The 27,430-nt window shown below is 33.7% G+C and overlaps 1 protein-coding gene across 6 annotated transcripts; it reads left to right on the plus strand.

Annotated features, from left to right (window-relative positions):
• The first annotated feature begins 1,687 nt into the window (after positions 1-1,687).
• On the plus strand, positions 1,688-26,502 carry HnRNP-K (Heterogeneous nuclear ribonucleoprotein K). Of its 6 annotated transcripts, none has more exons than XM_089255845.1 (13): positions 1,688-1,815; positions 6,991-7,103; positions 10,449-10,505; positions 13,829-13,872; positions 16,767-16,845; positions 17,357-17,470; positions 17,595-17,723; positions 18,313-18,443; positions 18,551-18,787; positions 20,629-20,857; positions 20,955-21,035; positions 22,061-22,230; positions 26,190-26,502. In XM_089255845.1, coding segments are annotated over exons 1-13 (1,413 nt in total). In that variant the 5' UTR covers positions 1,688-1,814; the 3' UTR covers positions 26,218-26,502. The 6 variants fall into 6 exon arrangements, with proteins under 6 accessions (XP_089111971.1, XP_089111972.1, XP_089111973.1 ...); XM_089255846.1 differs by having other exon boundaries at positions 16,767-16,839; XM_089255847.1 differs by lacking the exon at positions 22,061-22,230.
• The last annotated feature ends 928 nt before the right edge of the window (positions 26,503-27,430 follow it).

The following is a 27,430-nucleotide window of genomic DNA, read 5'->3' on the forward strand; positions in this document are numbered from 1 at the left end:
CGCCCGCGCGTCTTTAAACTCGAGGAGGAAATTTTGATTTCTTTGAATAAAATTCAATGGGTGCTCAGATCCATGCCATAAATTATACTTAAGCACCCACCGCACTCTCGGCTCCGACGCCATTATCGGGAATATATGGTTTTCCTTGAATATAATTCCTTGATTACGTATTTCATCTACTTTGATCCCTTTTCCCGTACTTAGAGCTCCTGGAAATTCTAGGCTGGCTCATTCGCCATATTTGTGGAAAGTGTGACGTCGCTTTCATCGCTACAGCCAATAGTTGTTTTTTACGACTTTTTCTTAACGATTGGACGTAACTTTGAACAGAAAACTGGTTTTACCACTCCAAAGTCGAGGGCAATTAGTCCGCTTGGTATATTCCAGATGCCTCATCCGTGGTCGGGGATTTATCATGGCGTTCAGCTGCACTTGACATCTGCCGCTGTGGTGGTCGAGTGGTCATAGTGACGGACTGGCATCGCGAGGATCCGGGTTAAAACCTCACCGTCACCACCGCGGAGGTCGGCTGAAGTTGGTTTCCTGTGGTTCACAAATTCGAGGCGCAAATGTGAGCCGATCTCCCCATTAAAAAGTCTCGCCACAGAGAGCAACAGGCCTACAACGATAAATCATTCAATCATTACACTTCACTCATAGTTATAAAAACTGGTGGCAGATAGCAGCACTACACATAACAAGCATTACACAGAAACAAACTTCACGCTAGGTTTCACTATACGTACACGCACATTCCAACATGTACCAATTCGTTAGAGGTTTCACAGAGGAATATGGACGAGGTGCATGTCTGGTTTAATAGTAGTAGTACTTGACATCTAAGCTTTGTCAAACCAAAAAAATTGGATTTTTTTCAAGTTTAAACCAGTGATTCTTAAAGTTTTATCAACCGCGTTTTTTTTTTGCCCAATTTATGGCTTATCTGCGGCTCCTCCAAAATATAGTTTAGTAGATATATTTCAACATTTATAAAAGGGGCCGGAGCCACAAAATTCATTTTGAGAAACACTTGTTTCGACTAGAATGGCATGTATACTTCCGTAATGATTGAGAATTTCTATTTTGATTAGAGGGTTTCGTAATACATTCCGTGAGAGAAGATTCGTAATAAGCTATTCGAGCATATTCATTAGCATGTAATTTATTCAATATTTCATGGTATGCAAACTATACAATTCTGTGCCCCCTTAAAAAAGAACAAAAAAAATCAAATTTTTGCATTTTATGGGAGGGCGGTGTCGAAATTAATCTTCTAACGTTGCAGAGGGTCCTCAATATAAAAAAAAAGTTGGGAAACACTGGTCATAATTCTCGTGGTCTATCGAGATCGTTGCCATAATAACAAGTCCTACAGTTGAGCCTCCCCCTAACGGACACTTTTCTCATCCCCGGTCCAATGGCGTTAACGAAAAGTGTCCACTAACGGAGACTGGAGAGTCCATCATGAAAATTCCACGTATATAATTTTAGAGGGACTTTAGCTTAATGTGATGATTATTTTCCCTTTCAGAATTTTTTTTTTTGCCAAGAATAGGTAATGTCCATATTTCACATGTACAAATATGGTCACACGCTTGAACCTTCTTCCCTCCAAATGGCGGTAGGTCGTGTGATAAAAAAAAGCGCAGCAGCCATTATAAAGTCCAACATCAAGATAAATACTATCACTCTCCTTCTACCTTCTTATTCATTTCTTTCCGTTGGAGCTTCATTAAGGGCGTGTAATTTCGTGAGAGGATTCCATCAAATATATTCCTTTATTCGGTCGATCCAGTTGCATTAAATCCATTTCAAGTTCGTATAATCATTATTATTTAATTATTAGATCACATTTACCATTATTTGCGAATAATTAATTATTCGATGCATTACTTCCCTTTCGTTTCTTTGTGCGAGTGCGTGTTGCTAAGCGAAGTGGCGAAAGTAATGAAATGGCGTCATCGATTTGCATTTTTAAAAAAACGTCATTCCCGTTATAACCTTGTTTTATTTATAATCATATTTCGATAGTTATTTGAAACGCTCTGAATTGTTATCATTGAAAAGATTATCCGGATTTGATAATTGAATCCAATATTCGTGACGTTTATCCATGTTTTCGTGTTTCTTGGAGTTAAGCCTACCGAGGGCTGAGAACGGCAGTTCTCTGTGCTAGGAGTTTCTCATTCATTTTTAATGGTTTTATAGCGTAATTCTTCGCTTTATTTCAGTTTTCAAGTGAGTTGAGATCAAGGCCGGCGTTACACTATAAGGATTTTAGGAAAGTTCTTTTTATAAAAACTTGGAAAATTCAACCAGTAAGTATAGGACCAATAGGCTTAGTGGTTGCTTTTTTTTTTCTTTCAAGTTTTGTAAAAGAACTTTCCTAAAATTTTAGGAATTCCCGGCTTAAGGGAATTTTTATAAGCATAGCTGGAGTTGGCAACTTGCTTTAGAAAAAAAGAGTAGTCACTAATAATTCCGCTAATACCCATACTGATTCAAAATTGAAAAGTTATAATCAATAACCTGTTATAAAATACTAATTTACCTTCACTCGGTGCTTTTATAAAAAAATACACTATTTAACCAGACATGCACCTCGTCCATATTCCTTGGCGGAACTTCTAATGCGTCGGTACATGTGTGTTGGTTGCAGGGTTTAAGCTGGATAAAAAATTCCTTTTGCAAAAAAGTGAAAATGGGGGGGGGAAGCTTTAGCAAAATGCTGCAATGTGATGATTCATGGTCGGACGTCTCGTTGCGTACCTCCTGTACGAATTTTTGCGAAAGTGGCTGTGCTTTTTTCACATTTTGCGAAAAATTCGACTGTAGCTTAAACCCTGATGTATAGTGAAGCTTCCATGAAGTTTGTTTCTCTGTGATGCTTGTTGTGTGTAGTGCTGTCATCTGCGATCAGTTTTTTCTCAATTCGTAGTGAGTGAAGTGTAACGTTGTAGGCCTATTGCTGTCTGCGGTGAGAATGCAAGATCTATTTCCCTGTTATCAATATGTTAGGCTGTCCTGGCTTTACAGGCATATGGCAAGATGGGTTTGATGCAGTGATCACAATTTCACATCGATAAAAGCAAACAAATCTCGACAATATATTGAATTTTAAAGAAGTTGACAAAGAAATTTATGAAGTAAACACATAGGTGCCAATGCTTCAGATTTCTCTGGAAGCATCATTAAAATCATTTTCGTGTCTTAATAAGAAAGTCCTGAAATTGCACTTCGTTTGAATGAGAATGTTTTTAGTCCAGGGTTGGCAAGGTTTTGGACAGTACATTAAAAACCACTGTAAATACCGTGGTTTTTACCGTATTGTCCTAAAGTGTCCGAAACCTCTATAGATCATAAAACTATAGATCAAAAATTTTGTAATTTGAGGAGGTAATTTCTATAATCAAATTATAAACTTTATATTATATAAGTTATATTAAAATTACATTGAATATAATACAATTTTGAAATTCAAAGCAGTATATGCATAGGGTTATGCGATTGATATCAGGTAATCAAACAATTGAAAACTGAACTGTATTGAATATTAGATTTATAGAAACATGAAAGATACAAGAATGGGATAGAAATTTGTCACAGAATCTACAGAACGATTATTACGTAAATTTGAAAATATTCTTTTGATCAGGGTTGTTTGGTTTAAACCTTATTTTTAACCAAGTGGTTTTTTTCAAAAAATCAAATAAAAGTTGCCTAAATATCGTTTTTTCCCTTGAAAAATATCATTCTTTAAATGACATAAGATTTTATAAGTGGTTTTTTTCAAAAAGTCTCATGAAAGTGACCAGAATATATAAATATATATATATATTTCATATGAAGTATCTTAGTTATTTAAAGTTATATATAAAAGCTAAAATTTCTCATTCTTACAATATTTTCTAACCTTTGGCTACATTCTGATGCTCTATCTTAAGCAAATTCATGAATAAGGATTGCATCACACATCTAAATGTAGTGGTGTATTATCTCAGGGTTTTTTTTTCGCTTCACAAAGAAGCAGCAACAGTAGTGACACCATCATGCTAGGGGCAGGTGATTCTATAATACAATAAAGACACCAGCTGTCCTTAAAGGACAGACTAGTGTATTAGTAGTTACATTACCTCACATACATTTTCTTTCCCATAAGAAGTAGCACATCTACTGTATATCTCCCAGTCTTAATATTCCGCCCAAATGGTGCAGTGGTAAAGATGCTAGTCTTCCACTATGAAGGTTACCATCAAGGTCCATGGGTTTGAATCCGGGCATAGAACATCAGAAGTAAGTTCTTTACCTACCGAACCTAGGGCGACCACTGATGGATGGAGCCTTCATTTCCCACGCAACTCCACTGGTTGGAAATTGCTGTATGGCGATATATGCCTGGAGTTGGTGTGCGGTGAAGTAGTAGTCTTAATATTCAATAGTTGTTTTTTTTTATACTTTCACACACACACACACACTGTTAAGCCCAGTTAATTAAAGTTCTACTGTATAGTAGTAACAGATTTATGAAAAATAATCAGCTATATACAGGGTGATTATAATTTAAGTTTTGATTCCAAAACTACAATAAGTACTCATAGCTGCCAAGTCTCCCGAATTTTAGCTTCATCGCTTGACCTCCCGAAAAGTTCTTAAATCTCCCGAATTTTTACGAAAATCACAAAAATCCTTAATTGTCCCTAAAAATTTCCTACTTCATTAAAAAAATCCCCGATTATGAAAACAATCCCTAAGGAATTTCTTGTGGGGCATGAAGCAGGGCCGTCTCTGCATGAAGTCTTTTTTTTCCCCCCTTTCGAAATGTCACACGTCGTAAATGGGGAAATACCCTTTTTAAGGAAGTTTTACAAACCCTCTGATGGTAACGAGAAAGTTGTTTGTCTTATCGTGCAGGGGAATGGCTTAGCAGCCAATAGTCCTGGATACTAATTGAAGATTATAGTGACGCTCATATGGTAAAAAATTCTTTTGTTGAAGTTACGTACGTGCGATATAACAAAGCATGAATACTGATAAGCAAAAATATATTTAATCAATTTTAAAGATACTTATTCCGATGAATTTCCTTTCATCAAATGTTCCAGAAGAGGGCCGACTTTCCCTTTTTGTACAAGTTGTGTTACGGACATAAACATCCGTCATGGTGGAAAGAGTGACATCATCACTCATGTGAAATGAAAAAAAAACAAGCGTCACAAAAGTCAGTGTTCTTCAAAAATTAATGGTGTTTTCCTTCATCTTCTAATGATTTTGGGGTCATTCGCGCAGAATGTTTGTTCACAGCATTTCTGATTGAACACAATATTTATTTTTACATCATTGAAGTTTTGACCTCCAATTTCACTTGTTTTTTGCGTAGGAATTTTATTCCCTACGCTTTAACTTTGGAAAATCTCTATTTTATTTGGAAAAATCCCTATTGTATTTATTAGGGAGTGGTTTTAGGATAAAATACGTGTTTGCGCGAAAATCTCCTGAATTTTCATTTTCAAAAGTTGGCAGCTGCGAGTACTGATCAGAATGACTTGAAAATTTACATGCATACTCCTGAAGCAATGAAAGTTTCTTTTGCAAAAGAAAAAGTGTAAAATGTGCATTCTGGCTGTGGGGGGTACCTCAAAATGTTATGAACAGTGGTCGAATTGCAAACTTTTGTGAATTGCAAGCTTCAGTGCATCCCCTATATGTTAGAAGTTCCTCAGGAATATTAACGTGGGGGCGCGTTTGGTTTAATAAAGATGAATTGCAAGCTCATCCACATCATGATCATGTCATACTCTGATCAGTTGTTAAACAAGAATTTTTGTGCTTTCACCTCATAGCCAAAACACGGTGAACAACATATTTAACATTTCTTAAGTAAGTTGTTATTTGTTCAATTACTTCTTTTTTTTGATGTTTCCAAGAATTATGAAATCGTGAAATGTTATAATTAAGGTATCATTCTGCCATGACTGGCTATCGTTTCCATTCTGCGAGCAAATTTCCCACATGTTGGATGATGTCATTAATTTTAAGTTTTTAAGTATTTTTCCCCCTTTACCAAATAAAATTCCATTTCTTCAGGAATATTCATGTCAATTTTCAAGTCATTCTGACAATCATTTTTTTTTTACAGTGTTTTGAAATCAGAACCTTAGTTATAATCACCCTGTATATCATAAATCATAGCTAATTAATCTGCATTATTTATGCTTCATTAAATACATTATATTCACCTAATTTTTATTACTTTTTGCAAAATAGCTTCCTAATTAAGCATACTGAAAGTAACTGGAGAAAAACCTTTATATATTATATGATTAATAACATTAAAAGAATTTTCAAACACGCAGTAATCCATTGAGTTAACCCTCTGGCTGCTCATCCCGCGATTTCTACGGGCAACTCAAATGTAGCAAAATCTGCTCATCCCGCGATTTCCACGGGCATGTGTTTTTCTTCCTTTATTGAGAAGCGCATCCCGTTTTTTTCCCGTTTAACCACTGAAAAAAATTATATACAGTATTAGATGTTTCATTCACATTTTGGCCAACAGATGTCGTTAGTTGTCCAATAAATTGTGGCATTTGAAGGCAAATGGTATTACCGCTCAAACTTCACTTTTTGAGTGAAAAAAATTACGTAATTTTTGAAGCAATTTCGGTCCACAAATTGAGCAGTCAGAGGGTTAAGCAAAAAATAATTAAATTGCAAAAGTTGGTTTTTGTTAAAATGTAAGAAATGTTTGTTGATTAATTAGCATGGGAATAGCGTTAATTACATTAATAAACATTTTATTTTAGTTAATTATTAGAAGTTTGAATGATTTTTCAGAAATTTCATTGTTTTTAATGTTAATACTATTTAAAACAAAAAAAAACCCGGTTTTTTTCACCAACCTTGATTCTTGGTATCATATAAATAGGAAATTTACCATAATTTTCAGATGAGTATTTTACGCTGTGTTTGATAGCAGTTAATTTTTTTTAGTGTCTGTAAAACGTGAAGCCTGTGACGATGATATGGGTGATAATGAAGGACCCGCAAAGCGTGTGAGAAGCGGTGGAAGAGCTGTGGATGTTCGTTTCCTGGTTCAGAGCAAGGTAATATCGGATTTCATGTCTTTAATTTTATCTTCTGAAACACATAACAGATAATGTGATTTGTTTTCATTAGTTTATTGTAGCAGTTTTGAATTAAAAGAGAAAGCAAACAGAATTCTAATTTGAGTCTTAAAACTTCAGGGTTCTGAATAATCGTACGTGTGCACAATAATTTTAAAGGGAAGGTTGTGATCTCTAGATCAGAGTTGTCAACTAGGGTGGAATGAAAAAGGGTGTTTTTCACTTTTTTTAGAAATTGATGTTGCTTTAGTATCCAAAAGATGACTTTCACAAGGTTTTAAGAAGTCGTATCAAAATCTAGGAAAATATTTTAATATCTTGAGGTTCTTCACAGACCCTTAAGGTCTGGACACACATATCACCCGTGTCACTGCCGCATGCTGACTACGAAGCTGTGTCGATTCCTTCAAGGCTTTAACGCAGCCGGTTCGGTGTAATCAAAAGATTCAGTAAATTAACAAGAGTGATTTGGATATAATAGCTCTAGCGTAAATTAACAATAATTAATTGTTCTAAACATTTCTGTAAATAATCTATACATATATATAATTTTTTACCTGTGTGTATGGTTTCTATAGAAATTTTTACTTTGTTTTTATTTTATTTTGGATTGATCTCCGCCTTTCGCCTCCATCAACACTCCTTAATTTTATGGCCACTTACTTAAAGGGCCCCTTCAAAGTTTGCGTAATAGCCGCTCCGTATTCTTCTTATTAAAGTGAAAAGGCCTGTATTACACTATAAAAGTTTCATAAAAATTATTTCACAAAACTTGAAAAATACAACGAATGAGCGCATCAGTTACATTCAAGCAAATGTAACCAATAAACTTATTGGTTGTATTTTTCAAGTTTTATAAAAGGACTTTTATTAAAATTTCATAGTGTAATCCCGGCCAAAGACATAAGGCATTGCAAGAGATGGCATATTTCTCTATTAATTTGATAACACCATTTTTATAACCAGTATTGCTAACCGTCGCATACGATCACCAAATGCTGTGCTGGAAGATGTTGGGTTATTGACGAAAGAGAAGCTAAATATGACAATAGACATGCAAATAAGGCTTGAAAGAACAGTTATTTTACAAGATAAAATTCCTAGAACCAAATGTGCGAGGAATATATTTTGATGGTCAAAAACTTCACTGGTCATCACTTCGTATCAAAATCTTGTTTTAAAAAGTCTAGGATTGATGACTTTATATCCCTTGCTCTACTGCTTCTTGCAGTTGTCTGACCGAGATAGATTGACTTGGGTTCCTGCAATATGGTTGTTCTTCAGATATGGTTGTTGTATGGAATGAATCACCACCTTTGATTTTAACTAAGGTTTTGTCTTTTTGACCATTAAAATATATTCCTCGCACATTTTGTTCTAGGAATTTTATCTTGTAAAATAACTTCTTTCACGCCTTATTTTCATGTCTATTGTCATATTTAGCTTCTCTTTCGTCAATAACCCAACATCTTCCAGCACAGCATTTGTAATAATTGCAGCTGAACTGCAATTATTGTGTTCAACAGTTCCTCTTGCTTGTGATAGAACTGGTAACACCAGTTCTACCACAAGCAAGAGGAACATGCAATTTAGTTCTCATCTGAGAGGATGATGGTAAGACTCCAAAAGCAAATGAAGTACTTGCTTCGGCACTATGGACCAGCTTCAGATACTTGTATTTACAGTAAAAGTCTGAAAATGTGTATCCATTGGCGAGAAACCATAGTAATTGAAATAGTTTTCCAAATATTTTACATCTTTGGCACGATAATTTCAAGAATATCTGCAATAGCTGGATTTTTTTCTTGATTGTTGTGCCTTCACATTACATTGAGTCAGCAAATCACAAAGCTACATACTAATAAAATACATAAATAATAAAAAAAACTTCACCATAGGTGGGAGAGACCCGAGAATCCCACTCTAGGATTTCTTAAAATGTCGTAACAATAGAAGCTTCTGGTCATCATTTTGACTGCTGTATACCCTTTCAGTTAAGGAGGTAAGATTGCAAATGAATACTGAAAACAAGGGAAAAACATCGGTCACTAAATGAATCACTTGTTCAGGGCAATAAGCCTCCTCTGCGGTGTCATGTGCCATGTGCATTCCACAAGTGCAGTAAAACTTCAGGGGCAATGAGGAACCTCAAAAAGTTTGAATTTTGGGGGAAAAAATTAGGAATGGCATTTCTTCACATAAAGGTATATTTTAAATTCTATTATACAATGGCAATTACGGAATTTTTTTTCCGTTCCACCCTATTGCCAACTGTTACGGATTGTCTAGTTTCTACAGATGGCTACGGGAGACTCAATACTATGGAAATCGGTTTTAAAAATCGGATCTTTGAGTTTCTCGTTTTACTTATTTGTTTTTGTAAAATTGCATTGATCTTTATTGTAATAATGAATTTGTATACGCATGCGAGACAGTTTGGCAGAATTATGGACCGATCTGTTTTGTCTGTGTGCGGAAGACAACTTGTAAAGCTGCATCTAAACCGTGCCGCTCTACCAACACCTATAGCAGAATCTCGTGCCGTCGCTAAAGTTGTCCATTTCACCTATAGTCATTGGATATACTGAAAAAAGGTGAAGATATCAGACTGTTATATCCAATGGCTACAGGTGAAATAATTTCTTCAGTTATGTCACAAGTTTCATGCAGAAGCCTATATAAGGTGTTGGCTTCACTCAATGCCCAAATGTGCCAAAAACAGTTTGTCAACTCACCTTATGATGTGGGTTAAAAACGGAATGATTTAGTGCAGTGGATCTGGACCTGGCTTCATTTGCACAGTGCATGGTCGTCCAGATGCCACTGGACTTTAATTTACTCGGGTGGTTTGAAAAATCTGGGTCCTGTTTGAGTGAAAGTGTAATTTACTCGGGTGGTTTGAAAAATCTGGGTCCTGTTTGAAAGTGGGTTCTTGAAAAAAATTATGTCCCCTTCACCATAATTCACTATCGAGTTTCTTCTAGCATGTCCCAGGTCTTATATTTCTTCGTTGAGACTGAGCGGTGGGTCATGTTTTTGGTGGGAGAAGGTATCTGTGAATCAATTAATTCATTTCTAAAAACATCCTATTCAAAGGTTCATTTACTTTCATTGTCTGCTAGTAGGAAAAATTTGCGAAGAAGCTCATTAGAGCATTGAGAATTCAACGTTTGGAATTTTGCAGTATAATAAATCATAGAATTTCATACATCTATTAACATAACTTTGTTTTTTGCTTAATTATATTTTATAAGTTTTTGGTAACAGTCAATGAACAATCAACTGAATGTCATTTTGATATCTTTAAATATTTGTTTCTTGTAGAATGCTGGAGCTATTATTGGAAAAGGAGGATCGAACATAAATAGACTGCGTACTGAGGTACGTTTCAGTATTTCGTATTCTTTAATGTGCAGATTGAAATGCTGAAATTTTTTCATAGCTGAGATTTATTTCTTGACCTGTACTCATCCCTGTGAAATTGTCAAGTGTGGATATTGTTTTTTTTTCTGGACATAAATCTGTATTCATTGTCTGGGTATATTTTTCATTATGCAGTCCTTTTAGAGTTCAATTGTATAGTTTTCTTGGATTGAAAAGAAATTGATTAATTGTGAAGAACGTATACCAGGGCTTGATAAATGAGAAAAAAGAAATCAAATTTTTTAGGAGCTAAAATTGTTTTTATTTTCTTTCCTGAACTTGACATCTTTATTGGTAATAAAGGTAAACATGCTAGAGTAAATTCTGAAAATTCTCTGGCTCCAATTTAGCCTACATATAGAAAATTTTTCGCACAGGATTTGTCAAGCTCTGATGTATAGAATTGATGTGTATATGCACATTCCATTCTGATTGTAATAAGTTTGAAAATTTTTAGGTTGTACCTTGAAATAGAAGATAGATTATATTGATATATATATAATAGCTAAACTGTGACATTTTTAAAAGGCTTGATGTCCATTGCTAGTTTTTTTATCAAAGATGAATTTCAAGTGATATTTAACATTGGTCATACCTTAAATATACCCTTTGTAACTGGCGTTCAGTTTGCGTCAAGGGTTTATAAGAATGAATTTTTAAAAAACTAATCTTTGAATTTAAAATTAGTGAATTTTTTTAAAGTTTAAAATGTTACCTTATGAGAGGTATATTGGATAACTGTTATATCAGTTATGAATTTTATTTTAACAAGTTCTAAAGAGCTTTTGCTTTAAAAAAAAAAAATTGGCATTGATAATGGTGAATTTCATTTAGCATTATTGACCTAAGCAAAAATTCTGATTTCATAGTTTGAGAAAAAAAACCACCTTGAAAATGATCAAGGCATTTGTAATGTCCTTCCAGAGAATATTCTAAAGATTATTCTTTACAATTTTATATCTAGTCTGGATAAGTGACGAATTGCCTCTGCAAACCTTGTGGAATATCACTCGTAATTTTAATTCTCTGACTACTTATATTAGAATTTGTTGAATTATTTGAAGATTATGGTTAATTCTCTAAGGCTTTTATTTTTACTGGGAAGAAATTTGATCCTGACTGCTCATGAAGTGTAAAGATTCAAATTGATTTGAAAGTACATTTTATTAAAAGTTCAACCAGCAGTTCTTAACCTTTGAGGTTTTTTTTAGTTCATTATGTCTATGGTACAATCCTGTGGTCTCTTTTTAACAGAAGATATATTTTTTATTTTTCTCCTGGGTGGGGGGGGGGGAGGGAGTTATGTAGTAGCACAGGTTGCAAAAACTGTTAACATAACATCCTTGTTTTTTAAATGTGTTCCAGATAACTTGGGTCCGGATGTAAATAAACGGCTGTATCACAATTTTTGATATCACTGCATCCTCTATTTCTATTGGTTGTAATTTTAGTCGCCACTTTCATTACATGTTACGGAACAAGTTTTTTTTTTTCATGCTTTAAATTAAAATAAGAAGGGTTTTTGAAAGGTTGGTCACGCCAAAGATCCCAGTCTGGGGGTCTTGTGACAGGATGTGGGCCATGGTTGTTATAAATAAAAGCTTATGTGACTTTTATGGCAGATATTGAAAAATCCTCATTTCTTTTTTCAAAATTCTACCATTTTATTTCTGAGTTAATTTAATCCACGATTTTCCTGAGCTGGTTACAATACCAATTATATGAAATTACGATCAACTTATTGTGTTACAGCTTTTTATTTTTCCAGTGGGTTTATATTTTAAAATTTTGCGTAATTATATTCAGGGGCTATAGCAGTTTGAGTCATCCAGTATTTTATTTCTTTACTTTAACCTGTTGATATCCTGTTTCAGCCAAGACAATTTCAATTTTTTTTTTTTTATCCGTGCGCATATTTCGAGTCATGACTCGCAACATCTAGCAGCAGGATTCCCTAGACCAGACTTCTCACTGGCCATTCTGTAGTGTATATATAGTCTGTCACAGTGAGGCTAACTGGATTAAAAATGAACAGTATATTTTCCAGAACTTCAGTTTTCCTGATGATCCTCGGATGTTTTCGGTTAAAATAGAACTAGGATTTCAGTTCAGAAATGGGTATATTCATCAAGATAAGTGATCCCCCTTCCCACGTCTGGTGTATGTCAAAGTGTGTGGGTGAGAAAAAACTTTTTAACAGCAATATATCCTTGTTTATAATAGTGTCCAGCAGCTGCAAATGAATTTTCAAATGGTTGTCAACATCTACCTTGAAAACATACCACCAGCAAAAGTGTTTTGAATGATGTCTAAGAAATATATTTTCCCGGTCTTTCAGATAACTTGATAATAAAAAATGATGCATTTCTTGAGACATATTGTATTGTAAAAGGTGAAATCATCTTCAACCAATCATTTTTAGTATCACACGCCTGCTTCTGTTGACATTCGGACCGAAGTTAGAAGGAACAAGTTTCGAATTATGTCTAACTTATTGCACAAGGGAATTTGGAATTGAATATATTTATCATTGAAATACATATTGGATTTGTTTTTTAATCAGTCATATGTAGTCAAAAATGCTTTTTTGTTCCTTGTTTAACTATTTTTTTTTTGCATAAAGTGCCATATAATTTTTGCATATTCTGTTTTAAGTGATTCATTTATTTCTTCCATGACTTTGCTTAACTAAATTTTCTTGATGCTTTTAAAATGTTCCTTTGCTTGAATTTTTGAAATTTTATTAAAAGATTTTTTAATTATGGTTACATGCCAACGTTATATGCAATTCAATTTTTTAGAACTTTCCCTCCACTTCGCTTTTTTCTATAAATGATGCATGTATTCTAACGTGTGCAGTGCTTTTCATAAAACATGTCCTGGGTTGCCAATTTTCCTTTTTCACTAGAAATTTATTCTCAGATAGCTTGATAAGTATGTATTTTATAAGTTGTGTTTCAATACCATGTTGGAAGCCTTAATGTTTTTTTCTCTTTAGGGGTGTCCACCCTGATTGAATTTATTTGTGTATTTAATTTATATGAAAGTTGAGCTAATGTATTTTTTGTTAACCTTTTCTTTCCCGTCTATGCCCTGTCCTGAACGTGGTCCCATTGGCCCTGAACTCCTGTGATGCCATGAAAATACGTCCGTCACTGACCCAACATGAAAATATGTCGATGCCCAAAATTGTGGTCCTGGGGCTGTTTATGTACTGTGTTACGACCTTTCGCCCAATGTCCCAATGAACGATCATTCCACGTTGTGTTCAAACCCTGAAGTTCAAAGCACAAGTAACGGTACCCGACTGTCCCGGTCCAGAACGGTAGGCCTTCTGTTGAAACTTTCCCCCTTTTTATTTTTAGTTTTTATTCAAGTATTGATGTTTCATTTGAATGATTGCTTTTTTAAAAAAAAATTGCTTTATTATAAAAATGTCCATATGGTCTTAATAGAAAGGTCATAAGCCCGATAAATAGTCTCATTGAGAAACCTTTTCTCATCTTATTTCAGCTGGTCTTTGGTTATTATTTTGCTGTCTATACAGTAACACAGGCCATTTAACATATTTCCTGGGAAACTGTCCAAATTTGAAGTTAATGGGAGATTAACTATAAGTCATATGACCTTTCTATCTCAATTAAGAAAATTCTAGTCTAAACAGTTTGAATTTGAAGGAATATAAATTATTGTACATATTTGTTTTAACGACAATAGCAAGGACTCAAAAACCGAAGTAAAAGATGAATCAGGTAGTTGAGCTTTATATGTAAAGTTCAGCAGATTTCTTTGTTTTGACAAGCAGTAGACGTGAACAGTAATAGATTAGAGTTTAGGGCAGTTCAAAAGATAGCTATTGAGCTTTGCATCTAATACTATAAAAAGAATTTCCTATTGAAATACATGCATATTCAAAGATTTTTCTAGATCAGTATGTAGTTACTGGAATTGATGATGAAATTATTAAATTGAATTTATTTTTATATATCTTGACTGATTTCAGCAAGTCCTTCAGCCAACGAGATTTGAAATTCCAAAATTAACTTGAAAGTGTTTAATAATTTTATCGTATATACCAAATACATTGAGATAAATGATTTTTTACGGTGGAGAACAGAAAAATATGTGGAATAGGAAAGTTAGGTTTAAAAAGTTCTACATGTTGAACAAAGTCTATGAAATATTACCAAAATATCAAGATGTATTTTTAATATGTATATAGATAGGAACTTTTTTCCATCATCATCATTGGTTGTAATTTGGATGTACATTCATATTGCACAAGTTTTTTGTCATTTATGGTAAGGCTTAAAGTAATGTTACATGCGAAAGAAAACTAAAATTTACAGATTACGAATTCAATCCATTTTTTCTGATCCAATGAAGTTTTAAAAAATAACCAGCGCAACATAGCATGCTTAGTGTTAATATATTAGAATCTTTTATGCTAAGTTTTTTTTCAAAAAATAGATAATGGATTTTTTTAGTCATTTTACTGATTAATCTGAATTTCATCTGTTAACATTTTTATGTAATTAACCCTTTAAGTGGTTTTTAAAAATTTCATGATCAGCATTATTAACTGCCATATCAAAAAATAAGTGTCAAGAATCTGAGATTTCAGGGTGACCAAAATAAAGTAGATCAAGTTTGACTAGATCTCTCGGGATTGCCACTGTAAGGGTTAATTCCTAAATATATTTTTTGAAGTTTTTCTTTTTTCGAATTTGTGCTATAATTTTTCTCGTAACTTTTATGTATAAAAAATTATCTGGTTACTAGTCGACATTTGTAAAATTTAAATTGTATTGGGTTGTCATCAGCAGTACTCCAGCTCGATATCTGCTTTATAAAGTTATTACCAGGACTTGACAAATCGAAATTAAACTTAGGTTCCAGCTGAATTTCTTAAAGGAAACTTTTTTTTAGGACTTTTTGGTTCCTTTCAATATTATAAGACAATGGTTCTCAAACTTTACCATTTGTGGTTTGTTGTCCAATTCATCCACAGCTCTTTTGAATAGGTGTATCGGCAGAATAGTTTAGTATACTCGAACCCGTTATAGTGAATATCTCTCTCGCTCTCTGCAATACTGTCTTTCTTGCTCTAATACATTCTTGGAAAGACTGTTAAAAGCAGTTGTAAATTTTTGTATCTGTTATTTGTCCAGCAAAACTATTTGCAATAGAGATGTTATACTCGCTGTTCATCATACCTTTCCAAAATACACAATAAACTGTTTCCTGTAATGGGATTTGAAGCTGTAAATAATGCTCTGATCCATCCATTGGTTACAGCACAGAAGTTGTATTGGGAGGCAAAAAAATAAACTTGATGCACTTAAGATCTTACCTCTAGGTCTGTTCCACTATTATTCCGTTTTTTCAAAAGGTCGTTTGAAACGAGTGGAGTCTCGTAGTGGATTAGTGGTTAATTCCTAAAAATGGTGAGGATGAAAAAATGGTATTTGACATGGAAGCCAAGGAATGCTGTTTGGGATCCTTATGTGTGTAAATTTATGCCTTTTTGAAGAACTTGGAAAAACTGCGGAAGGGATATTTTAGTTCATTATAATCACTTTCGGAAACACTCACAATCGTTTTCTCAATTCACTATAAGTGTTTCACGTTAGTTAAATAGGTGTTCAGGTGGAACCACTGAAAAAGTTCACTATAACGAGTTTACTAAAGTGCGGTTCGACTATATTTTCATTTAAAAAAACAGAAGCATAAATGGACACACAAATTATCTCTTGTTCACAGTGGCGTCCTTGACAAAAGTTGGTGAAGCACATTTTGAAAAACTGTCGTAAGTAAAGGTGTACTGACAGTGGAATTTGTGTTCTTAGATTAATCCAATTTATTAGAATTTTGAACTTCGTGTTTTTCTTTCTTGGTATTTATCAAGTCCTGATTATTACTCGTTAGCAACTAAACATAATTTTTCTCAAAGAAGGTATAGAATCATTGAAGAAGTTGGCTTTATAATATGTAGGGTTCCCAGCGATCTGGAAAATCATGGAGAAGTTCTGTGGAAGAAAAATCAAATTTGAAATTTGCAAGGTTAAGACTAAATTATATTCAGAGTTTTGGTCAGGGAAATGATCAAGCAGAATTTGCTGGGAACCCTGAATATTTAAATGTTCAGTTATAATATATGAATACCATATTTGTTTTCATCAGTCTGTTTTTCCTCATTTTATTTATTTCTTCTCAAAGAATCCTTTCCATCGTGACTGATGTTGAGACTTTGGCCGAGATTCTTCTAGATGTCTTGCCGAAACTTGAAGATGTGAGAGTAATTGAATTTTTGGTCTTTTTTATTAGCTTTAGGTTTTTAATTTTTGTAGTTTTTATATAAATTCATCTTGCGGTATGTAGAATTATGCATGAAAAACTTGCCTGTTTGATCCTTCCAATATTCCCATTGTGATTATCTATTAAACTAATCATAGGCCTAATATAAAATTAAGTCAATGTTGCTATTGTACTCTGGAGCAATTTTGATTCAGATCTGCTGCTGTAATTTCTAAAAAAAAAAGTTAGGGTCCATGTTTGCATCTGTGAATTCTTTTGGGGAAGTTTAGAGTGAATGGTTGAGAATTATACGAAATATCAAGATAAACATTGGGCCCCATATAAGTCTCTATTTTTATTCACGGGGATGTATTTATATGTCCACCTGTGTAGGTTTGAGTTGTCTGAATGTGCTTTTTATTAATGACTTATTTATTAAATGATTGTGTGAAAAATGATTAGTGTTCATTTATAACAAAGTATAAACCAGTTGAATTAAACTTCTTTCCAAGTACTCACACCATCGTTCAATGGAGTTTGAGTGTGAATTACGTATGCTTCTTCATCAGAGCCATGCTGGCTGTTTGATTGGCAAAGGAGGTTCTCGTATCAAAGAGCTTCGCGAGGTAAGTTGATTAATCTTTATAAACATTGTTTTTAGTCTTTTACTGGAGATTTTTCCTTTATCTTTTTGTATTGTCCGCTGCATCTTTTGTACAGTTCAAAAAATTTGAGATTACATTTTTACAGAAAACTGGTTCGCAGATCAAGATTTTCAGCAACTGTTGCCCTAACTCCACCGAGAGAATTGTGCAAATTACTGGATATCCAAATGTTGTTGTGAACTCTGTCAAAGAGATTTGTAACATTATTGGACAGGTCAGTCATTTCTCTATTGACTTTATTTTGATTCAGTTTTTGATTCTTGTTTAGTTTCCTTTTTCCTGAAAGCTTATTTTTTATTGTTTTCAATTGTACAGTAATTTCTGAGTTTTCACCTAATATTTGTCTTGGTGAGCCTGATATAATAAGTCTTTGACTATTTGCAAATTTTCTCATTTGCGAGATCACCCGGGACTACTGTGGTATCTTTTAGAATTAATGTTAATATATGACATGATGTCGCTTTTTACTTGTTAATGTAAGATATATAGAAAACTGAATGTTGTGAAAATATTTATTCGATGTTTTTCCCTTCCTTAAAAAAAATCATCTAGAATAAATATCTTCAGAACATCGTCTTCTGTATTTCTTGCATTAATGTTAGTATGTTAACCAGTCTCATATTTTTCCATGAGAAACATAGTAAAAAATATTATAGAAATATTTATTTGCTTGCATTACTTGCAAATAGATACTTGTAGGTTAGTATTACTAACTTTTTTGTTACATGCATCGATTATTAAATATGTATATAGATTTTATTGGTTATTTGAACTGGGAGTAATGGGTCAATTCTATGTTACAGTCACCCATCAAGGGTCCAAATAAGCAGTATGACCCTCATAATTGCAATCCCATGTTTGCTAATGAATATGGTGGTTATGAAGATACAGGATCTAAAGGAAGAGGTGGACGTGGCTACGGTCGTGGCTCAAGGTAAGATTGTATAGAACCACATATACTGTAAAAAAAACATTGTTATAGGAATTTTCAATGACATCTTTATTTGCACGAATAAAATCCTTTTCCACTTAATTTTTTAGGGGTGGCGGAGGACCACCAGCTTGGAGAGATGATGTGGTTGATAACTTTGGTGGAGGCTTTGGAGGCTCGCCCAGAGGTTCAAGAGGAGGTTTTGGAGGAGGAGATAGCTATGGATCAAGAGGAAGAGGTCTTATGGGACAAGGACCTGGTGGAGGAGGCATGGGCAGTCGTGGACAATGGGGAGGACCAGGAGGTGGCGGTGTTGATAGGCCATGGGGTAATGATGGTGGATTTGGGTAAGATCTTTTTCTTATATTCGTTTGTGACATTAGTATTAGTTTTTTGCTGGTTATTTGATTTTTGAGCCAACATTTTGAATTTTGTAACAATTGGTTTCTGTAGTTTGTTTCAGTCCAGTCATATTGAAATTTGCATGGATATCCATTTGAAAATGTGTGTCCATGTTTTATTTTCAATAGTGCATCCCAAGAATAGGAGGGCTTTGGAGCAGAGCCCGGGGTTAAAGCTTGGAAAGTGGATCACTAAAATTAGATTTACTGCTCTTTTTTGGAATTTTTCTTTCCAATTCACTATTTTCAAAAGGTGCACAGATATTTTTTTTGATGCAAAAAAAACGAGAAAAACAATGCTCATTGTTTGTGCCATGTTAAAATGTTTTATATGGTTTTTTCCCTTGATTGTGTATTTTGATCATGAATATTAAATGAAAAAAACCCTGCACAATGTTTTTTGAACAGCATTTTCATTCATGTGTGTTCACTGTGCATGCATTACCATAGAACATGTGCTTGCATAATTGAGTTTTAGGTATTCAACAGTTTTTCTGATCTGAAATTAAGTTCAGAGCCTGTTTGACCCCCTTTATGGATACAGCATTGGTAAGTGTCATTCAAAGATTTGTGTGAAATTGTAAAAGATTAATATTTCTCTTCAAATTGTTTGGAAATTAATTTTAAAAAAATATTTATATAGCTTGTAAATCTCTGCCGTTGCTCCAAAGCTCTGCTAATTTTAATATCCTGTGGACCAATATTTAGTTTATCATAATGCATTTGATCACATAGAAATATTATATTCAGTCACTTGGCAAAAATCATAAACTATCTAGTGTGTGTGTGTGTGTGTTTTGAAGAGAATGAATGTGTAAATGTTTTTTATATATTTTAATATAGCTTAATGCTTTTGGGCAATGAAGTAATTTTTTTTTGGTTGATCGTTGCTATTTTAGCCAATTGTTATATTATGTTTACATTTAAAATCAGTTTTGAATTATATTGGGTGGACTTTCTATGTGCAGCAGTAGTTTGGACTATTCGTTTCAAACTCCAGCTATTGCCAAAATTAGAATTTTGAAGTTAATTATAGGCTTAATTTGGTTCAGGCATGTAGGTCATGCTAATGAATTTGAATCCACAAGGAAGGAAATTGAATGATTTTTTAAAAATTATGTTCTCATACGGCAGGGGTTCTCAAAACTGCATCAAGTTTTTTGAAGAGATTCTTTGTTAAATGGCTATAGGGAGCCATGAATAAGTGTTGGTTACGGTTAGAGGTGCCACAGATGTGGAAACTGTTTGAGAACCCCTGATATATAGGGTTTCCAGCAACATGGAAAGTCAATGGAAATTTTAAATACTTGACAAAAGTTGGGAGTTGTGTAAATGTTTGAGGGGATAGTTCTGTGAAGGGGAAAACCAATTAACCTTAAAATTAAAACTTACATTTAAAATTTGTTTTTGAAGATTTTGAATTTTTTGTTGGAGTTTTGGTCAGGGAAATGGTTAAGTAGATTTTGTTGCAAACCCTGACACAAAATACTTGTTTAAAAATAAGATAATTCTGTATCTGCAAAACTTGTAGATAATTTCTTTTTGTACTGGTCCATGTGAATTATCTAATTTTTCCCCAGTAAATTATCGTTTATTACATGGTTGAAGCCTGATTTAGCCAGTAACATTACAGGAATTCATTATCCATTAATCATTTTGAGAATAATAGTATTTTATACTATTATGACAACTTTTAATACTATTTGACATCGAATTGTTTCAAAACCATGATTCATAATTTCTGGGTTGAGGATTCCATTTTTCTGTATGACCTTTCTCTGTTACAGTGCAAGTAACAGAATGTTTGATACGGATGCAGCAGATGATGATTACATGGGACAAGGATCAGGCATGGGCAGACAGAGTTCAATGGGTGGCTCTCGAAGTAGTTCCATGATGCAAGGTGGTGGTGGCAGTGGTGGTATGGGAGGATACCAAAGTTCTGGAGGAATGAATGGTGCTGGAAGTTACTCGAGTTATCGACGAAGTGGCAGTGGATATGGTAGTTCTGTTCCAGTAAGTTTTCCTTTGTTTTCTTCCGGCCTCTTGGGTTGAGTTGAACCGATAGCAAATGTGATTGTGGGTTAAGGGAAAAATTCTCATGTTTTTATAGGGTACAGGCGAACTTTTCAGTGCTCAAACAATGTCAAATCCAAACGGAAGTGGCTCACTGCGAATGAAAATTCCAAATGATGTAAGCTTCTATTCATTTCTCTTGAAAGCCGAAAGGGTTTTCAAATTTTTGGATAAGCATAATAAAAGCTCATAAAAACATGTATGTGAAGATTAAAATATTAATTTTTGTGTGGTGCATCTCAATTTCCATTATAGTTTGGCTGGAAAAAATTTACATCTTGAGATAGTAATGAATATCCAGGATTTTTGTAACTACTTGCACCTATAAGTTTTAAAGAATGTTTTTATATCAAGCTGGTGTTTTAAGACTCAAATGAACTTACCGATAAACTAATAAGAGTTTCTCGTTTTTCAAACAGTTGATTCCCAAATTTATAGAAGTATAAGATTGTGGTTTTCTGGGTAATCATCCACCAATGTAGACTGGCTTCAGTTTGAATCGTTATTGAACTTTATTAAAAAATAGCACTGCCATGTTGAATGTTATTTGGAGAACAGGAATTACTTTTTTGAAATTTTAAAAGCCAAAAAAATTATAGAACATGAACATGCATTCATGGCTGTTCGTTTCTCGTCTGATTTTAGAAAAGACAAGCGATAGATGGTATATTTCCTGCCTTTTATAAGGCAAAGCCAAAATCGACACAATGCGTGATACTGCAAATTAATAAAAAGTCATTGTACTATTCTTTTATTAGTATTTTTAACTTGGCCTCAGGCAGATACAGTTTGGAAGTGAATTGGCTCATTTTAAATATTTGTAAAAAGCGGATGAAAATGATAACGTCAGAAAAATTATAACTGAACTTATTTGTGTAGTTGTAAAATTTTTACTGCAGTTAAATATCAAAGTAGAGATTTTAGAATTACCTATATAAACGCCCTTGCTGATGTAGTAATGTAACTGATCATAATTAAAAGTTCTTATCGGAATACCAAAATGTTTTATCGGAGCTAAATTGAAATGTTTTTGTCTTGACACTTGCGTGGTCGTGGAAGCTAACAATGATAAGAGGGCTTTAATGGACAGATGAAATGTCTGACTAACATGATATAAATTGTTATGCAATGATGAACCCATAGGTTGCTGGTGCTATCATCGGCAAAGGTGGCATGAGAATTCGAAAGATCAGACGAGAGTCTGCAGCAACCATCAATATAGAGGAAGTGAGTGAAGGTAGCAATGATCGCATTATCACAATTAATGGGTCATTCGGTGAAGTACAGCATGCTCATCAACTCATGCAACAAAGGTGAGGTGTATTAAGGAATGGTTATTACTGTACCTTCAGACCAACCAGTTCTATGCATGCACTGGTTATTTCTCCCTTCAAAAAAAATATTAGGGGGAAATCGCGTATTCCTCCTTTATCATTTCTTTAATAAACCATACATGAGAAATTTTTTTTTTTTTAAACCGAAGTCTATATAAATGGTTTACTCAGATTGAACTAGTGATCATGCAACAAACATATGAAATATTAGAAATTGTCAATCTTTTCAATAATGTGTATGTAATGTTAATTTTAATTTGTCTGTGAAACATTCATTTTGAATTTTGAGTAAGTGCTGTTGTATCTGCCTGTTTATTTGTGTTAATCTTTATCCCAATTTAACAAATAAATATTTTGGTTCCATCCGATTCTTAGAATCGGGATTTAAATGTATCGTGGCTTGACAAATACCAGGTTGACAAAATATAGATGTTAGTGTCTCGACTCTTATACCATGTGATTATTAAACTATCATCTTGGGTCAAAACAGAATTTTGGGAATTTGTCAGCATATCTATGAACATATGCTGAGAGGGGGGGGGGGGTCACTATTGCACGTGATAGAATAAGAAGTAAATTTTGCTCCATGAGAAATTTGTCAAGTTCTGATCCATTGTATGACGATACTAATATGGTGACGTCATCTATTTTTTTATTTTCCCATTCTTTTCTAACTTTCATCTATTATACTGTGGATTGAAAATTTTGTATTGAAAGTTTCTAGGTGATAGGACATTTAACCCCCATGCAACTAACACTTTTCTGAACATGAGCGTTTCTCAACCAATGGTCTACAAACCAGAGGTGGACCTCAAGCAGATGTAAAATTTAATTTGTATGCAGGTAATGTTAATGCAAGGCTCCTAGCAACCATAAAGCCAGGGAAAATGTAAAATATTTGGCAAATGTCAGGAAATAGTTTTGTGAAGAGGGAAAAACCAACTTTGTAAACAAATTTGAGATTTGGAAGGTTGATTTTAAATTGTATTTCTTCCCTGGTTTTGGTCAGGGAAATGATCAAGCAGATTTTGTTGGGAGTCCCGTAATAATAATGATTCAAATAGTAAATTAAACTTGTAACTTTGGACCTTTCCTTCTCGATGGCGGAAGACATTATTAAACATTGGTGGATCTTGGTTGGCTATTTCACAAGTTAATCAGACAAACTCAATGGAACGTCTTTACTTCATGGCATACCTCTAAAAACACAACATCCAGAGTGGAAACCATATACAAACTTGTGCTCTATCCTCTGAGATGGTTTCTTTTCCTTGCCTTCCTTTAGCAACTGATAAGTAAAACAAATCATGTTATATAAGGTCAGACAGTAAAACATGTCCATACTGAAATAGATTTGTTGCAAGCTAAAATTATATATGTGAATTAGTGGTCAGGCGGATTGTTTCAGAAATATTTTTGGTGGTCCTTTGGTTCAGAAAGGTTGGGAAATGCTATGTTTTAACACAATTGTTTCTGGTCTTTTTCTTTCCCCTACTGATACACCTGTTTTTCCCTTTCTCCTTCCTTCTTTCTGTCTGGAAGACTAGTGATTTTGTTGTTCTGTATTTGAGTAACAAGAAATCCTTGTCTTCCGATGGAGGGAAGTTTAACATGCTTTCGTATGCATAACTACTAACAACTGGTATAAGGAGCTGGCAATCTCTCTTCCTCTCATGCTGCTGCTTACATTTTTTTCCTCATTTAACCAGAATATTTATTTCACTTCTCTAGTGTTGGTGTTGATTTTCTTTCAGGGTAGTGTCTCTGGATCTCTAATATAAAATGTGTATTTTGAAAATAGTCAAATTCAGGTTTTTTTAATTCATAGTTTATTCTGTTTGAATAAATGGTTTTTTTTTCAGTACTTTGTGAAGTCAATGTTTTAAATATTGCATTAAATCTGTAATAAATGTTATTCAAGAGGAGTGATTTTCAATTAGAATCCATAAATGTTTATGAATATAACTGAATTAGTGTTTTTAAATGTTTAAAGGTTTTTCTGGTGTTCTTTTGAATTTAAGTTATGGGAATTGGTTATATAATGAAAATGTATTTTTGTGCATCTTTCCTTGATGGGGGGTCATGCATCAAAAATATCTGTGCATCTTTTGTTGAACGTGCTAATTTTCATTTTTGTGTTCATATTTAAATTTTGAATTTATTACACATGTTTTTATTGTTATGTTTTGTGGGAATTGTCAAAATCTAGGAATGAAATCTTGACAAACTAGTCAAGGAAAGTCTAGGGTAAGGAAAGATATTGACTGAATTACAGCAACAGATTAACAAATCTGCACAATGTCTTAGTGCAGGGGTTCTCTAACTTTTTCTACCAACAACTTTATTTGCCATAATCAATGCTTATCTGTGGTTTCCGAAATAATCTCCAAAAAACCTTTGTCCAGCTGTCACTCAGTGGTGTTTCTGAAATATGTTGGTGCACTGTTTCGAGAACCCTTGTCCTAATGAGTCACAGCTGATAGACCGTTGAAATGTTAAATTCAAAGTATATGTTTCAAATAGGAAAAACATCAGATTTATTAATTTTTCTTACTCAAAAGCACAATTTTTTTCTGAATGCGATATTCTAAACTTTATAAAATTTCAATGTTTCCATAGACATGGGCAAGTCCTGAAAACATCCAGGAAATTTTTTTCATCACTTTTATGGTTCTCCAAACTAAAGGGTCATAAAGGAATAGCAATAAAATTAAGAAAAATCAATAAAAATCTTAATTCAAGTAGTAAGAGGCTAATAAAATCTAAATAGCAGCAATATTTCATACATAATGTAGCACAGCCACTCTCATATGTTCTAATTATCTATATCATTTTACTGAAAGGTCTGTAGATAAAAATTCTATACATATCTCAAGTGATACAGCAACGTCATGCCTGAGATTTTATTTGTCAAGACTGAATTCTGTTTAGTGTTGAGATGTGAATAATTGAAAGGTTTTGTGATGTGGCTTTTATCCTTTTCAGACCCTATGTATAGAACATGGGGGGGGGGGGTTTGATTCTTAAGGTTTTTAATATAATCTCCCAAGGAGGTTCAGCCTTGACTTGAAAGATTATGTGTTATGGAATTCACGGCTTAACTGATATAAATAAAACTCAACAGCAAGAAAACCGTACTGTTTGTATGTATAAGGTTTTCTCTGCACATTGTTCAGTGGTGGTTAAAAATACAGTAAAATACTCGGCTCTATTAAAGGTCTGTCGCTCTCCTGAAGTCATTCTTTTCCCGATGTTTTGTTCATCCTGCATTGGAGTATGCTATAAAGTTTTTGAGACCATAAATGGTTTAAAATATTCAGAATAGATAAGGACCATGAGTTATCAATACACGGTCAGTCAACTGTTTCGACAAGGTAATGCCAGTGTCCTTTTAGTAGAGAAGTGTAAGGACAAGTTTTTCCGTTATTGATTCTAGTTGCTGATAACACGACAGGTATAAATTTAAGCAAACATGTATTAGGCATTAGTTTTTTCTTAGATAGAGAACAAATCTGGGTTTTTAATTGATAGTTAAAATTTACATTGCAAAAGTTCCATTAAGTGTTTCTGTAATCAAAAGCAAAAGTATTGGTAAGATTAATCTTTTTTGAGAATAGGAAATTTATTTGATTTTTCTAGAATAATTGGTCAGCATGTAATTTCCCCCCTTATTTCACACCCCTGGTAAAGAACCACTTCTATAGAGCAGCAGAATACTTAGTATTTACAAAGTATCCGGAGCTTTAAAAAATATCTGAATTAGCATTATAACATTATTTACGATAATTTGTCGATTAAAACTTTTTATGATATAAAACTTCGTATAAAGGAATGTGGATTTGTTTTTGTTCGATCTTATTAAGTGCAAATGTCTTGTTTTGTAATTTTTGTTGTATTGTTTCTTGATGTCAAGTTTAATTTTGTTGTTTCTTTGTTAGTATCCGTGATGGTGGTCGCCGATTTTAAATTTCCGGCATCAGCGTTTTAAACCTCATGGACGGAAGAGCCAGTCGTGCACTTTTTTTTCTCTCCCACAAACTTTCCTATAAATTAGGGACAATATTTCATTTCTTTATTTTTTTAGTTTGTATGGATTATATGTCATGTGTATCTAACGTGTCTAATCATTTGTATATTCACTGGATGATAATTGGACGTGGGAAAAAGTAAGAACCTCATCCCGTTTGTGCACAGAAAATGTTAACCATTCTTTTTTTGGAAATAAAAGTCAGAAAATATTGAAACTTACAACTATATCCATTTTTTATTTGTTGGCATGTTTTATGAATTTAAATTCCATCCGGTTTATTTATGTTCTCGTGTAGGTTTTTAGGTGCCAAATTTTTCAGGCAAAATTCCATCTACCATGTCTTAACATGGTAGGTAACACTTATAAGGAACTCCTGATTTTATTTGCGGGTTAAAATTTATAAAAAAGTTGGATAGCTATATCCACGTTACTATTTTATCAAGAAACCTCTCTTGCTTTGTGTAAGTGTATGGCACATCCGTTTTCAAAAAGAAAAGTTGTCACCGGAAGCAGCAAAAATTACTGTAGTCGATCGTCGAAGCTTAATGTTTCGTGAAAAAAAAATTCATCCGGGAGTAAAGAGCATGTCTGTCAAATTACGAATGTTAATTTAGAAACTTTGGCGATTTACCGCTAGTTATTCAGTAATGTTGCTGAATAACGAGTGCTGAATCATTTTGTAATAATTTCTTTTAGAGTATAAAAAATTTTTTAGCTCGTTTAAACTGCTGCTGTTCCAGACAACAAATAGTGTAATCTTAGACTGGTGTGAAAAATCTTGACAGCGCTCTTTCAAACAAGGTGTCAAAAGCCTGAAACACCAAAAAAAAACAAGCTGATGAAAAGACGTTAACAAGACGGTGCAGTTTTATTCTGAAAAGGGGTGGACGTTAACCAAAATATTCCTGCAAGTTAATTTCACTGTTCCAATTTATAAATATCTGTTCTGAATTTTGCTGCTCCGAAATGGACTGTTACTTCTCCACCTGTGTCATGAAAAAACTCATGAAATGAAAAGGGTCACAGTCAAAAGAAATACACTGTGGCTGTTTTTACAGATAGACTCAATAATCTGGCCTGTTCAGTAATTGTTTTTAGGCATGGTTTCATAGAAATAGATTAAAAACATAAGTACATGTTTGTGCCAAA

Source organism: Pholcus phalangioides, unplaced genomic scaffold (genome assembly GCF_987345545.1).
Source record: "Pholcus phalangioides strain wild (caught in Gottingen) unplaced genomic scaffold, Ppha-v1.0 ptg000172l_1, whole genome shotgun sequence".
Taxonomy (NCBI): Eukaryota; Metazoa; Arthropoda; class Arachnida; order Araneae; family Pholcidae; genus Pholcus; species Pholcus phalangioides.

Bases quoted from the DNA above. Each gene is read 5' to 3' on its own strand.
- HnRNP-K (XM_089255845.1), top strand. The intron at 18,788-20,628 runs GTAAGATCTTTT...TCTCTGTTACAG, and splicing joins GGTAATGATGGTGGATTTGG to TGCAAGTAACAGAATGTTTG. The intron at 20,858-20,954 runs GTAAGTTTTCCT...ATGTTTTTATAG, and splicing joins GATATGGTAGTTCTGTTCCA to GGTACAGGCGAACTTTTCAG.